This window comes from Lepidochelys olivacea, assembly GCF_965140295.1.
Source record: "Lepidochelys olivacea isolate rLepOli2 genome assembly, chromosome: 6".
Taxonomy (NCBI): Eukaryota; Metazoa; Chordata; order Testudines; family Cheloniidae; genus Lepidochelys; species Lepidochelys olivacea.
This window is the reverse complement of record NC_140416.1, coordinates 48,768,259-48,784,257: the sequence shown is the minus strand read 5'-3', so window position 1 is coordinate 48,784,257 and position 15,999 is coordinate 48,768,259. Positions and strand designations below refer to the sequence as shown.

The 15,999-nt window shown below is 48.3% G+C and overlaps 1 protein-coding gene across 8 annotated transcripts in view; it reads right to left on the bottom strand.

Annotated features, from left to right (window-relative positions):
- Positions 1-428: 428 nt before the first annotated feature.
- Positions 429-15,999, bottom strand: part of PRR5L (proline rich 5 like) — a 69,833-nt gene continuing 54,262 nt past the window's right edge. For all 8 annotated transcript variants that reach the window (XM_084631419.1, XM_084631425.1, XM_084631426.1 and 5 more), the window contains 2 exons: positions 13,224-13,350; positions 429-1,377 (listed from right to left, as the gene is read on the bottom strand). In XM_084631419.1, coding sequence (XP_084487545.1) covers positions 995-1,377; positions 13,224-13,350 — 510 coding nt within the window. In that variant the 3' untranslated portion in view covers positions 429-994. The remainder of the gene's footprint in view (positions 1,378-13,223; positions 13,351-15,999) is intronic.

Genomic DNA, 15,999 nt, shown 5'->3' with positions numbered 1-15,999 from the left:
CCCATGGATGCCTGGGCTCAAAATGCCACTTTCAAGTCACCTTTCCAATGCAGGAGCATACCCTCAGTTACCATATTGCCCCTTTTCTCTTGGAAGCCACCTGTTTAGGTTTCTCCTTATGATGGAATCCTGACAATGCTAGCATTTCTGACAGTACGCCTGATGCCAAAGTCCAAGTAGGACACGTGGGACCAAATCCTACCTCCATTTACTCCCCATAAGACTCAACTGACTTCAAAGGGGGTGCACACTGGGGCTGAACATGGACAGGCAATACTGTCAGAGGAAAAACCATTCAGAGCTTTAGCTCACTCTGATTTGGGCTTCTTGCTAAGTCAGATGAAGTCTCTCCCATGTATGCAATGGGAGCAAAGAAGAAAGGAAATCCCACCCCCACCCGCAGAAACCACAAAGCATCTGGGGCGGAGTTCTCCACAAGACTCACAAAGTTTAATCCCTGAGTACAATACATTTAAAAGAAAAACCCAACCCCAGGCATCACCATCCTAGCAACAGAGGGCAAGGACCAAGTGAGCTTTTAGCCACAGTCCTCTCCAATTGCTGCTGGAAGTTGGAGGAGGGCTCCATTTAATGAGACCAAGGAGTTCGGCATGAGATTGAAAAACGTTCAGATAAATTTCTTTCACAAAAAGGAAAAGGGAGGGAACCTGAGGCTACAGCTGTGGAACTTGGATGTTGAGCAGCTCAGGAAGGAGCTCTACAGAACACAGAGACAGTGGCATTTAACACTGAAACCCTTGCAGTCCTGAATGCTCTGCTGGGAGCAGCCTGGTACCTCCACTGACAATGATCCTAGAAAGTCAGATAAAAATCTAGGGCGCCCTTCCCAAGAGACATGAGAACATAGACTGTTCCAACAACATGAGCAAATACATCCCCAAGGCTCATGTTCTCCAACATTCCCAGCAGGAATACAACCGCCCATCGTCTGGTTTAATGCACATGGTCCTCTCTCCTGGAGGGGACATCCCTTCTAGCTGACAGATGTGCAGTTCAGTTCCGTAGGTTCCTGCCTGCCCGTTGCTACCAGTCCCTCCGGCCCATCAGCGATACTGGGCTCACTGGAGCATTGCCTGTGGCTGAAGCTGGGCTGCAGGAGGAGGCATTTGTCACTGTTGTCTGGTTCTTCTATCACGATCCCTGTGTGCATTATGGAGGCCATGGCCAGCAGCTGGATATCCGAGTGAGCATTGGCGACAGTGTGGCGACGGATGCTGCCACATTTCTCCAAGTAAGCCTCGCCCTCCTGCTCCGTCAGTGGCGTCAGGGCCATCTCGCTGGGCTGCCGAGCCGTCATGCTATGGGAAGAGTAGCTCAGCAGGTTTGCCTTGGGACGAGATCTGGAATACCGTCTCTCTAGAAAATAAAAATGAAGCAGGGGAGAGATCAGCAGGGCATAGATAAACCCAATAGCATCCTGCTGAATTGAAGAGCTTGCCTTCAGGTATCCTGAAAGTGCATGCGTCAGAGGCCAATGCCACCTGCTGGGGAAGTGGGACAAAAACTGGCAGGGAGTTTGCAACTCAGACACTTCTTCAGTGTCTGGATCTGACTCTCCTCTTACTTACGACAGTGGGAATCAGGTGTAGCTGCACTGAAGCCCATGAGTGAACTTGGGATAAACACGAGTGGTAAACAGGCTCTCTGGGGGAGACCGTCACGGCACAAATGGCATCTGCGGGCCCAACGTCCACTGAAAGTCAATGGGAGTTGGATGCCTAACTTCCCTCCTCAAGTGTCTTGAACGAAATCCCCAGAGAGGATTTGGGGAGCCATTCTTTTGGCCCAAAAAATGTATTGCAAGAAAATGCTCTGCCATCAGCTAAAGTCAATATGAAACATATTACACTTGTACGGTCCACTCTTTGGGGCAGGGCACAGGTTGTTTTGTCACAGCTGCCCACACCTGTGGTGCCAGCACTAGCCTTGTGCACTTTACAGATTCCATGTGCAACAAGCATGTCACTCACTGCTGCAATGTGGCCACTTCTGGGGTGGGACACAAAGTGTCATGGAATCTGAGGCCAGAAGGGACCACGAGATCATCGAGTCTGACCTCCTGTGTTTCACAGGCCACCACCAGCACCCATACACTAAAGCAGGGACGGGCAAACTTTTTGGCCTGAGGGCCGCATCGGGTTTTAGAAATTGTATGGAGGACCGGTTAGGAGAGGCTGGGCTTCCCCGAACAGCCAGGCATGGCCCGGCCCCTGCCTCTTATCCCCCGCCCCCCGCTTCTTGCCCCCTGACAACACTCCCCCCCTCCCCCCAGGACTCCTGCCCCATCCACTGTCCCCTGACCGCCCCCAGAACCCCTGCCCCCGACTGCCCCCTGCCGCCCCATCCAACCCCTCCTCTCATTCCTGACTACCCCCCCATCCAACCACCCCTTCTCCCTGTCCCCTGACTGCCCCCGGAACCCCTGCCCCTGACTGCCCCCCGCCGCCCCATGCAAACCCCCCTCTCCTTCCTGACTGTCCCTCCGGGACCCCTGCCCCATCCAACCACACCTTCTCCTTGTCCCTTGCCTGCCCCCCGCCGCCCCATCCAACTTCCCCTCTCCTTCCTGACTGCCCCAGGAACTCGGAGCCCCGCTGCCTAGAGCATTGTGCCGGCGGTGCAGTAAGCTGAGGCTGCGGGGGAGGGGGAACAGCAGGGGAGGGGCCGGGGGCCAGCCTCCCGGGCCAGGAGCTCAGGGGCTGGGCAGGAGGGTCCTGCAGGCCGGGTGTGGATGCAGGGAGAGAGAGATGGGAAGGGGAATCCTCTCTCCCCTCCGCAGCCAAACTGCACCCCAAACCACTCATCCCCAGCCCCACTCCAGAGCCTGCACCCACAGCTGGAGCCCTCACCCCCTGCACCCTAACCCTCTGTCCCAGCCCTGAGCCCCTCATCCCTGGCCCCACCCCAGAGCCCGCACCCCCAGGCGGAGCCCTCACCCCACCCTCCAACCTTCTGGCCCAGCCCTGAGCCCCCTCCCACACTCCGAACCCCTCGGCCCCACATTACCTCCATATTGATGCACCTAACAAAATTCATTCCGCACATGGGTGGGAAAAATTAGAGGGAACACTGCTCCATACCCCACTTTTTTTTTACAAAAGTGGGCATTTGTCCCATTTGCTCTTGTCCACTTTTGCCAAAAAAGTCAGGCCATCCAGGACAAGGCTTAAAAAAGGATGTATGTTCACCCTAGCCAAAGCAAATGACATCCAAGGAAACTAGACTATTATGTACCACAGGCAAAGAATAGGAGGGGCTGAGGTAGAGCAGTGCCCAAGGCCCCCACAATTGCAGGGAAATGGTTAAATGAGAGATACCCAGATAATCCTAGCAAGTGACCCACACCCACACACTGGAATGGAAGATGACCCCACTCCCTGGTCAGTGCCAATCTGACTTAGGGGGAAATTCCTCCCTGACCCCACATTTGGTGATCAGTAAAACCCTAAGCATGTGAGCCAGCGAGCCAAGCAACTGAGACAGAGAATGTTTGGCACCACCTCAGAGTCCTGGCCCACGCTGCCCAGTGTCCTATCTCCAGCCGTGGCCAACAGTTTAGGACGGGAAGTGAAGAACTGAGTGTTCAGTTAGAACTGCTGGGGGAATTCTAGTATGCAGAATGGAATGACCAGAACAGCCAGGACTTGAGGCTAACACATTCTCTGCATAACATCCCAGAAGGCTGAAAAGAGTCCCTTAATTTTAAACTCAACATCTAAGATGTCACTTCCTGCACCACAGTGCATCCCACCAATGTTCTGAGGCACTGATTCACTACGGACTTTGGTATTTTTAGGAGTTTTAACTCCTATGTCCCTGCTAATTGCCATTCAGGTAATTCCAATCTGCATAACGAAATTCCCCCAGCAGTTCTAACTGAACACAGCATTCTTTCTCATCTCCTGCCCTAAACCATTGTGCAGAGTTGCTATACATTGTTAAATAGCTGGTGTGCGCGACCCCAGAAGTGGCTGTATTCCAAGAGCAGATAAAGTGGATCCCTGTATCTCTCCTACCTATGACCTAAGAAAAAGTCAAGGAATAATTAATTCTTAAGCAGCAGTTTTGAGATCCTATAAAATCTGTCCAGCCAAAAAGTGAAAAGCATGAGAAACAGAATAACAAATTGCAAAGCACTAGTCGTTGAAGATTATGAAACATTTCTGGAAGCTTGCATCAGTAAGAAAGGCACAAAACAAACTTGATATTGTGACAGGGAAGGATGGGGGAGCAGCCAAAACTCCACCACTGGCAGCAGCCAGGCTATGACAAAACTTCACCCTGATGCTGCCAATAATGCACTCATTCAAAAAGGTTCATTTCAGGCTTCAGAGAATGGTAGAATCAGTTTTAGGCATGTTACAGGCACAGTAAACGCATTATTTCAGACCCAGCTCCAGCTAGCCCCACTGCAAGCTGGATTGGGTATATGGGAGAGTTGTAGGGGGTGTCCACATTAGCCCTTTTCTCCTAAAATGTCTCACCATTCCCACCACACGTGCAGCTCCAATGGTAGTAACAATGAGCAACACTATTGCAGACCGGCCACAGCACTTTAACCACTGGGTCACAGGCACCAAGTCCGTGGGAAAAAAAATAGTGGGTGCTCAGCACCCACTAGCCACAGCTATTCAGCAGCAGTTGCCGATCAGCTGTTTGGGCAGCTGCCACCAATCAGCTGTTTGGTGACTGGGAGAGGACCTTGGGGGAGGGCAGAGAGCAGGGAGCAGTGGGTGGACTGGGCCTTGGGGGAGAGCTTAGAGCAGGGTGGGAAGAGGCCGGGGCCTCAGCGGAGGGAAGTGGCAGAGCAAGGGTGAAGCCACCGGGGGAGGTGGGGTGGGGGGGCAGGAAGAGGGCTGGACCTCAGGGGAGGAGGCGGAGCAGGGGTGGAGTGCCCCCAGGGAAAAACAAAACTCCGTGCCTATGCCCTGGGTCATATAAGCGTGCTAGTGTGCTGCTGGCCGCGAGTGCCTGGTTTACCCTCTTGCTCCCCAAGGGAGGAGTGGTCACTGACGGACATTTTTTTTCATAGGAAAATTAGTCTAGCATAGACAAGACCTAAGTTACACAGTGGTAATTGGCAGTCGCTGCCTCTCCATCTTTCCTGGTGAGACAAAGCACTTAGGTCTGGAAGGGACCTCCCTGGTCATCGAGTCCAGTCCCCTGCTATCACAAGTAACCACGTCATATCAGCCTGTTCATAAATGTATCTAGTGCCATCATAAAACTAGTTAGGTTGTTTGCCCCCAATACCCCTACCGAGAGGCTGTTCCAGGACCTCACTCCTCCGATGGTTAGAAACCTTCTAATTTCCAGCCTAAGTTTGCCCATGGCCATTCATTCTTGTGCCAACATTGTCCTTTACCTTAAATAGCTTTTCTCCCTCCCCGGTGTTTACGCCCCAGTGTATTTATAGAGAGAAATCATATGATAGCTTCTGCTTTTCTGACTGAAGTAAACAAACCCAAAGGTTGACACAGTGGGAGACAGAAGCCAGTGCAACTGTTACTTAGCTCAGTGACTTCAATCCCACTAGACTTTAACCCTCTCAGGCTTGACAAACCCCAAGGGCCAGGAGGCAAGGTAGCTCAATTGCTTTTTAGGGGGCAGGTTCATCTCAACCCCCACAGTTTACTGCATTAGTACTTAGTCTCCAGGAGATCAAACTGAAGCTATGGAAAATGCTGCCCACTTCCCTGATTGTTTTGTTGCAGGTTCTGCCTCAGAAGATGGAATTTTGGTTCTTTTCTTTGTTTCTAAACACTCCATTTTTTATAACTGTTATTTTCTTCATTATAGCAAGGCAGATTTGAAGACTACCCAAGCCCAAGACAGTTCACCTGGCAAACTCACAGCCAGAACAAACAGGGGACTCTTAACACAGGGAGAAAATTCACAAGCAAATAGGCCTCTTGTGTTCACTTTAAAATTTACTCCTCTAGGAATAAACTGGGATTTCAGTGTGTGTAAATGTTCGTTCTGTTTAAAGAGGCCAGCCTGACAACCCTGCGGATTAAAGTCCTTCCAGAGCAAGTCCATCAAGGAAAGCCTCCCCACGAACTATGATGCCCCTATGCCTGAGACCAACCCCAGGCCTCAAAAGAGAGCACATTCGCCTTTCTCTCCTCGGCCTCTCTGCTGGCGATTTCTGTGATGTGGGCAGCCAGCCAGTCCCCACCCACATCTGCTCTTACATGCTAAATAGGGTCAAACCTGGTCAGAATTTGGATTGGAAGATTTAAAAAAAAAAAAAAAAAAGTTGCAACAAGTGGTGATAGTGATTCAACGGGTGGTGCTCTTAGTTATCCCTAAATCAGTGCCCCAGCATGGCTATAGGGTGCTTTGCTGCTGTCCTTTATATGAGGATTAAAGCTGAGGTGCTTGTCAGCCTTCCCAAGGCATCTTTTGCAAGAACATAAGTTACTGACATTTGGCTACCTATCACCAGTGACTGAACCCCTTCTCCTGTGTTTTCAGTTGGAGAAGTTAAATCCTAACTCTCCCTGCTAAAAATTGTTCTGTACAGCTGCTGATGCAGACGGACTGCTGCATTCCACCCCACAGATTGCTGCATTTCACTGATTTCTTCCTGCAGTCTAAAATGCTTTGGGATGAAAAGTGGTGCTCAAGTTGGTATTATGAGCTAGCTGCAGTGCAATAGTACATAATGGGAAGCATATGACAACAGACTTGATAACCAAGCAAAGTAGATTTTAATAGAAAGGGACAGCTTCAAAAATTACAGGGATAAGATCTCCCATGCCGCTGGAACTTTCTAGGACTGAGGCTGTTTCAACTGTAGGTTACTCATTTCAGTTAGTTGGGATAAGGAGAGAGCTGAATGGCAGCATTCTACTGGGCCAGCATATGACCCCACTTTTCTAAATTAGATTTTGCAGTGGCTTCATATGTCTCTCATTTGTTTAGAACTCTGGATTCCATACCTTCAATTATCCCTCCCGGCTGCCAGCTTGGAAGGACAGCAACAAAGGCAGCTAGAAAACCTCTGTGAAGCTGGCAAGTAAGGCCTGAGGAGATCTCTCCAACCCAAATGCAACAGAGCAGATAGTTACACCAACTGGAGCCTGGTGAAGGGACAAGAGCCCATTCAGAAGTATTATAGAGGCAAATGAATATATTAAATGAACTTAAGGGAGGAGAGATGGTCCAGTGGTTAGGGCCCTAGCCTAGGACTTGGGTAGACCAGAGTTCAGTTCCTGGCTTTGCCACAGACTTGCTATGTGATCTCAGACTCAGTCACTTGAGCCAGATCTACAAAGGCATTTAGGCTCCTAACTTTCATTGAAATATTATCATTGATTTCACTGGAAGTTAGGAGCCTAAATACCATTTTGGATCTGGGCCTGTGTCTCTCAGGACAGATCCTGAAAGGTTACTTTGGCACTGCAACCCCTAATGGCTACCTGGTCTGCTGCCTTGTGGAATACTCAGCAGGCACTTAGGTGTTCAAAATACAGAGGGAGAGTTGGGCTAAGTCCTGCTAGAGAAAGGGCTCCTCAGAAGCCAGCAAACTGAGCAGGGGGCCACATAAACTAATACAGGAGGGAAATATTGGGGAGAGGGCAGGGTTTACATGACTAAGTGTCTGTCCTGATGCACCAAGTTGAGAGAGAAGGACCTCTCTCTGTGCAGGATCCTCAGCTGTGAACTCTCTCCTGGAAGTAGGCACCTAAGGCAGCTTAGAACCTGAGCAACTGAAATCCTCCCTCTCCTGCTCGTGCTTGATACCTCTTGTGACATTCTATACTGCAGGGGCGTGTGCTGTAACCCCCATATTCATCATTAGTATATAATTGTGATATTGCACAATAAAGCATGCCTTGTAAGGTACCATGGGAAAGGTTCTGATCTGCTAAAATGCTAAAATTTAGCTAAAATGCTAAAAGGTTCTGATCTGCTAAAATTGTTCCAGCTAAATATGTATATCATTAGTGCATATGAAGTTATAAGATTGTGTTGTATGGTTGTCACTAAAATATGCTGTGAGTTTGGGAAGCACCCAGATACTAGCGCCCCAAAGACAATAACCAGGGGGATAACCAACGCCCAAGCGGATGTCAAACAATCATCAACAGCCGTTGTCCACCAAGGGAGCTACAATGACTCACTTGCACAAGGCCACACCAGGGGAATTAACCTTGCCTGGTGACTCAGCAATGCCCACCAGATATGCCCGGACTTATGTTCTCCAAGCATTTGGACTAAGAGTATAAAACAGAACACTGTGGCCGTATGCTTTGCCTTTCCTCCTCCCCCCACCTATGCTGCAAGCAACAAGGACACTCAGAAGACCGAAGACTCCAACAAAGGAGACTGGCTCAGGTTTCAAGGGTGAAACCTGTGTATTATGAACTGTAACATCCAGTGGGGTGAGAAAACTGCTTGATCTAAATACTGTCTAATGTCTTACAAGTTTAAGATTTAGATTGTGTGCTTATTTTGTTTTCTTTGGAAACTAATTCTGACTTTTTGCCTATCACTTATAATCACTTAAAATCGATCTTTTGTAGTCAAAACTTGTTTTACTATGGAGAATTAAGGGGGAACTAGGGCATAAGCAGCTTTAGGAGTGCCAACTGGCAGAAATGTAGGCACCTACAGGGTCAGGTGGCAGGGTTAAAATGGAAGTTTTGAAAATGTCAGTGGCACCTAAAGGAGGATCTAGGCCTCAGTTCCCTGACTGTGAAATGGGGGATAACAGCTCTTCTCTACCACACAGGGGTGTTGTGAGATAAATAAATATATTAGAGATTGTGGTGGGCTCAGATACTAATGTAATCAGGGCCACACATGTACTCCAGAAGGGATCACACTGTAACAAGTGCTGGAAAGGAACTAAAACTGCCCTATTATGAAAGAAGCTAGAATAATTCTTTGCCCATGTCTGTACCAGGAAATGGGTGGCCTCAAATTACAGCTATGAGAGGAAGAGAGAGCAGTGGATTCACCTGGGCAGATGATGTGTGGAGAGGTGCTAAAAATAGACAGAGGGCAGGGAGTTTGGTGGCCCTCAGTTGAAACAAGGCTCATCTCCTCTTGGCCAGACTGAGGAATTAGTATGGCTGCCACCAGAATTTGTTAAACCTGATTAGACCAAGGGTCCAGCAAGTCTAATATTGCCACCAACGGTGGCAAACGTACTTCAGCCCATTTTGCTTTGTTCTCTCCTCAGCACCACGCATTGCTCATTATGCAGCATGCCATCACATCAAATCCATAACAACCAACCAATGCTAGTTGCAATGTACCTAGACAGTTGTGTATGGCTGTCATTCAGAGGAGTAGGAGAGAAGAAAATTCCTCCCTGGCCCCTCGAAGAGAGTACTAGAAGGTTCTCTGGAGTGCGAAGCAGAGTTCGGACACATGCGATGCCAGAGCCCTCACCTTACCCCTTCTGATCTTCAAAACTTTCCTGCAGGGCAAGACTCTAGAGTAAAAGGTGTTCTGGTTTTTCATTTCTAAAACTCAATCACCCTAGCTTAGAGCCAAGGACTGAAAACCAGGATGAGTTTGGGCTCGATCCCAACTCGCTGTGCAGAAGGTGAAGGGAGCGCTGGCTGTGAGTATGGACAGCATTACTCATGGGCTTATAGGAGGTGATTCAAACCAGAAACAAGGCTGTATCTCACATCCTCTCAGAAGCCACACAAGATTCTGCCCTGAGGAAATTCTCACAAATAGCTGAGCTGGGATTTTAGTTCACGTTTTATTTGTTAGGAGCGAAATAGGAACTTGAATGGGAGGTTTTTGGAGGGAATCTTTAGATACATACCCAGATGAACACTGACATTCCTGCCAAACAACCTCTCCATATTGGGTCAGTCATGCAGTTCCACCTGGTGGGAAGGCTTATCTTCTTCCCCATTTATAACGCAAACACTTGTTTTCTGGGGCAGCTGGATCCGGGGTCAAGCTGTGGTTAAGTTATAAGGGACAGAACTACAAACAGGAGGGGGGGGGAGTGGGTAAGGCAAGAGCAGCAAAAGAGAACTTGAAAGACTAAGGGAGGCTAATCTCTAACAGAGTGTTGTTGCCAAGATCCAGCCACATTCACAGTGACAGGTTGTTGTATGACAGGACAGAAGTAAAATGGGTTCGCAAGGGCCGAATCCAGCCCCCCTATGCTCAGGCTCTCATATCCTGCCTTCCCTGCCAGTACCACAGTTTATCTTTGTAAAATTGCTGCTTTTGGTACTACTCCTACAGTATCCCCAGTCTCCATCATCCCCTTTCATTTCGGTTCCGATTGTATTCCCTGCCCATTTTAAAATCATGTTTAATGTGAATTGACGGTAGGCAGATTGACAACCCTGGAGGCTGAAGTCCTTTCTTTACCTATAGCAGGGGCCTGGCCCATGCAAACTTCCTTATCTAAAAAAAAAACAAACAAACCAACTCAGTTTTATTCCCTAATCCTAACCTGGAAGATCCAGCTCTAGGGAGAAGAGGTTAATTCAGGCTCAACAGCCCTTTTATTCAGTCCTTGGCTCCTGTTGAGAATGCAAGTAGACCCAGAGTCCAACTAATCATTTCGCAGAGGCTACTACAGTGCTACCCAATGACATGGATCCCTCTGGATTTCAGAGCTGTTATGCTGCACATTAAGAGCCCAGATTGCTACCTCTTGGCTCTTCCAGAACCAGAGAGAAAGGAGCCTGCAGACTAGGGAGAGGGTTTTTCAAAATGTGTGTGTGCTTTTAAAATGCCAAGATAATCTGGGGAAGAGTTCTGCTCTGCTGCCAACATTGTGTAATGAAATCACAAGTTTTCCCTTCTTCTTTTTCCCTGCCTGTTCAGAAAAGGAAGGGGCTGGAGCAAAAGGGAAAAACAAACAAATTAACAGCAACTAAATCAAAGTAAACACAACGATTTTAAGTGCACAAACTTTACAAGGCCAGATTGGGTTTAACTGGTTTTTATGACACTAGCTGCTTTTTTATTTGGCAGGAAACAAGATGGCTAGAAACTTTTACAGGAGTCAGGTGGCTACACTTCAAACTATTCCAGCAGTATGCAAATCCCCATAAGCGACCGGACACACAGACCCATCAGGTCAACACTCAGTTGCCCTACGTGGGGTAAGGGTTAATCATCTAGGACAAGCAGTCTGTACAATGATCAGGTTTGCATTTGGAACTGCAGGTGAATTAACCACTTCTAGCTTCATGAATGGATGTAACAAGGATTGAACAGTATAGTGAATATTTGCTAATTTGTCCAACATCCCCATTTTATTGAGGAAGGGAGGAACAAAAGGCCCATAGAAATAACTCACCTAAAGGTCACACAGTGAGTCAGTGATAGAGCCAGGATGGAGGCCAAGTCCCAGTCAGGTGCCATAACCACAAGGCTCTCTTTTCTCCCCTGCTCTAGAGACTGAGGATGAGGGGCTTTGTGTCGCCAGATCCTATTGAGGTTCCTGTGACAGGTATGGAAATTTCCTGCAATATCCTTAAATGGCCTTACTCTATTAAATGTATGTATTATCACAGGCCAGGATTGTATGTAACTTCTCTAGTGGGAGACGTGACAGATACAAGAGCTGGGAGTTCAAAGTACTACACTGAAAATGGGTCAAACAAGTATGGACTTTGGGGACAATAAATGTTAAGTAGATTTCCTAGGGAAGTCCTACGGAGAAGTTAATGCAAATTCCCCAACTCCATTTATGCAAAAACCCAGCCTTTTGAAGCTATGCCATGAGGAAAGGGTCATTGTCTCCGGATTACTTGTTACAGAAGGCCAAGATCAAAGGCCCAAGCCGTACAAAGAAATGGCTGATGTGCCCAGACTTTGTTCTGGTTCTGGATCTAAGAGGTATATGGACTTGTAACCATAGGGAAAACCCAGTTGTGAGTTTGAACCTACCCAGCCCTGAGGTTGGAGTTGGGGATGACCTCTGGTTAGCTAGCACGCATTTAGGAATTCGTATTGTTATTATGTGTTTTCTCTGTGGTGCTTTTACCTTAAGAATAAATGTGCTTGCTTAGAGGAGCTGTGTGGTAACTTATAACTGAGGGCAACACACCAATCTTAGTCCTCAGGGAGAAACAAAACACAGATGCTGGCCTTTTCAGACAATATGGCTTACTGCGGATATCACAGTCTAATATAAGGAGCAGAGTTGCGCAGTCTTAAAATTCCAAGAGAGAGTCAGACACAGGTCTCTACCAAAAGAGATGATGGCTGGGAGCTGGAAGCCTAAATTGGGTGCTATTGAGGAACCACAGAGGGGGAATATAGGTGTAGTTACCCTGAAACTGTGACCCCTTTCTAAAATGAGGCCTATCATCTATGAAATGCTACAAACTGAACAGGGGGGAGCTTTTTTATACCATCCCTTTGGTTACAAAGTCAGATTGTGATCTTTCACTCCTGGTAATTCTGCCTTCTCCTGAAAGCCAGGATCCAGAGCTGGGCTTCTAGAGCATGGTAACCCACTGGAGAGATTCCTTTTCTAGAAGAATGTCTCCTGGAGTCACAGCATACCCTCACTCAGAGTGTGGTGCTCTAGATAGCCACCTAAGTAGTCTAGACCTAAACCACCCCTTTTTATTCACAATCTTTGGGGTAGCTTTTCTTGCCCAGAAACCCCAGGCAGTGAACACAAAAAGACAGTAGAAAATCTCTGTAAGAGAAACTTAACCATTGAGAACCAATACCTGGAAACTCATTGCCTTAGGAATATGGCAGATCTATCAGCTACTCCAGGAACTGAGGGGGGACAGGAGAACACTGGCAACTGGAAGTGGTTGTGGAATCAGGGGATCAGGTAGAAGAGGGAGGAGGTGAGTGTTGAAGGAGGAGGGATCAGATCTCGTGTTGGGCAAGGGGGTGAGCAATCTAAAAGCCAAGATGCTGGAAATAAATGAATGCAGTGGCAGCTTTTAATCATTCCACCCACAGGAGCAGCCTGAGAGTGGGGAGCGTTGTGGGGTTTCATTACAGCTCACTGTGGCATGGGAAAAGATTAAAGCCTTTCACATGTGCATAAATTACATCCAGGGCTGTATTGATCGGAATCCACCTGGGGACATTTTAACCTTTGATTCTCTCTCTCATGGAGCTGTGCATCTGTCAGTTCCCATCTCTGTCTGGCACAACTGCACATTTCCTTACATTAACCAGTGGAGGTGCCTGAATAAAAGGATTTACATCAGCTTCAGTGTGGCATGTCTTACCGAGTGCGCAGGTACCACCAGGGAAGCTATGATCCTCACACAAGCCCAGGTATGGAGAGACCACCTGTTTGACCAGCTCTTCCAGCAGTACGTAGCCCTTGCTGGGGCCTGTAGGTTCATGGACACCCTGCAATTCAAGCATCAAAGCAAATGTGTCATCACACAACTACACAGCTTCCAGTCACATATTCTGGGGTTTACTTCCCCAGAATGCCTGGGATCTGCTTCCAGTTCTAAGGGAGTAGATACATAGCTCTGGTCTACACTAGGAGTTGAGGTCGAATTTAGCAGGGTTAAATCGATTTAACCCTGCACCCGCCCACACGACGAAGCCCTTTTTTTTTTTACTTAAAGGGCTCTTAAAATCGATTTTCTCACTCCGTCCCCGACAAGGGGATTAGCGCTGAAATCGGCCTTGCTGGGTCGAATTTGGGGTACTGTGGAAACAATTGGATGGTATTGGCCTCTGGGAGCTATCCCAGAGTGCTCCATTGTGACCGCTCTGGACAGCACTCTCAACTCAGATGCACTGGCCAGGTAGACAAGAAAAGGCCCACGAACTTTTGAATTTCAATTTTCTGTTTGGCCAGCATGGCAAGCTGCAGGTGAGTGCAGTGCTCATCAGCAGAGGTGACCATGCAGAGCTCATCAGCAGAAGTGACCATGATGGAGTCCCAGAATCACAAAAGAGCTCCAGCATGGACCGAACGGGAGGTACAGGATCTGATCACTGTATGGGGAGAGGAATCCATGCTATCAGAACTCTGTTCCAGTTTTCGAAATGCCAAAACATTTGTCAAAATCTCCCAGGGCATGAAGGACAGAGGCCATAACAGGGACCCGAAGCAGTGCTGCATGAAACTTAAGGAGCTGAGGCAAGCCTACCAGAAAACCAGAGAGGCAAACAGCTGCTCTGGGTCAGAGCCCCAAACATGCCGCTTCTATGATGAGCTGCATGCCATTTTAGGGGGTTCAGCCATCACTACCCCAGCTGTGTTGTTTAACTCCTTCAATGGAGATGGAGGCAACACGGAAGCAGGTTTTGGGGACGAGGAAGATGATGATGATGAAGTTGTAGATAGCTCACAGCAAGCAAGTGGAGAAACCAGTTTTCCCGACAGCCAGGAACTGTTTCTCACCCTGGACTTGGAGCCAGTACCGCCCGAACCCACCCAAGGCTGCCTCCCAGACCCGCCACGTGGAGAAGGGACCTCTGGTGAGTGTACCTTTTAAAATACTATACATGGCTTAAAAGCAACCATGTTTAATGATTAATTTGCCCTGGCATTCGAGGCTCTCCTGGATGTACTCCCAAAGCCTTTGCAAAAGGTTTCTGGGGAGAGCAGCCTTATTCTGTCCACCATGGTAGGACACTTTACCACTCCAGGCCAGTAGCACGTACTCGGGAATCATTGTAGAACAAAGCATTGCAGTGTATGTTTGCTGGCATTCAAACAACATCCGTTCTGTATCTCTCTGTGTTATCCTCAGAAGAGTGATATCATTCATGGCCACCTGGTTGAAATAGGGTGCTTTTCTTAAGGGGACATTCAGAGGTGTCCGTTTCTGCTGGGCTGTTTGCCTGTGGCTGAACAGTAATGTTCCCCGCTGTTAGCCACGGGAAGAGGGAAGGGGGGAGGGGCTAGCCACGTGGTGGGGGGGAGGCAAAATGCGACCTTGGAACAAAAGCACATGTGCTATGTATGTAATGTTAACAGCAAGGTTTACCATGAAAGAGTGTACCCACTGTTCTATAAAATGTGTCTTTTTAAATATCACTGTCCCTTTTTTTTTTCCTCCACCAGCTGCATGTGTTTCAAGGATCACAGGATCTTCTCCTTCCCAGAGGCTAGTGAAGATTAGAAGGCAAAAAAAAACGCACTCGTGATGAAATGTTCTCTGAGCTCATGCTGTCCTCCCACACAGACGAATGCGTGAAGGCAGACAATGTCAGAGTGCAGGAAAGCACAAAATGACCGGGAGGAGAGGTGGCGGGCTGAGGAGAGTAAGTGGCGGGCTGAAGAGAGGGCTGAAGCTGAAAGGTGGTGGCAGCGTGATGAGAGGAGGCAGGATTCAATGCTGAGGCTGCTGGAGGATCAAACTAATTCAAATCAACAAAAGGGGTGGCTTTACATCAAGGAGAAACAAAAACAACTGTCACACAGAATGGCCCCCTCAAGGATTGAACTCAAAACCTTGGGTTTAGCAGGCCAATGCTCAACCCACTAAGCTATCCCTCACTCTGGTATTTCAGGCAGGACTGAATCTTCATTAAAGTTTTCAAGGTGCCCCTGACAGACCTCACCAAAACGATTGTTGGCCGTTGATTTCACGGAGGGAGGGAGAAGCAAATGAATACAAAACAAATCTGATCTATTTCTTGTTTTGATCTACTCCATCTATCTTTTACATCTTTGGTTGGCAGCAGCCGGTGCTGTAGAACTGCAAGCCATCCACATCTCTTGGCTGCTTGGCAGAAGATGGTACAATAGGACTGCCTGCAGGACTAAAGAGAATGACCTGGTCGAGTCACTCCTAATTTAGTCCCTGCGCCCATGTCTGCCCAGGCGCTCCTGACCGACCTTACCGAGGCAGCCAGGAGCACCTCGGACACGATGAGGATGGTTTTCAGGCCTATTTGCACCGTCTGCTGCCACAAGGCAATGGGTTGCTGCTGCTGTGTAGCAATGCAGTACCGCGTCTGCCAGCAGCCAGGAGACATACGATGACAATGAGCTGAGCGGGCTCCATGCTTGCCATGGTATGGAGTCTGCAC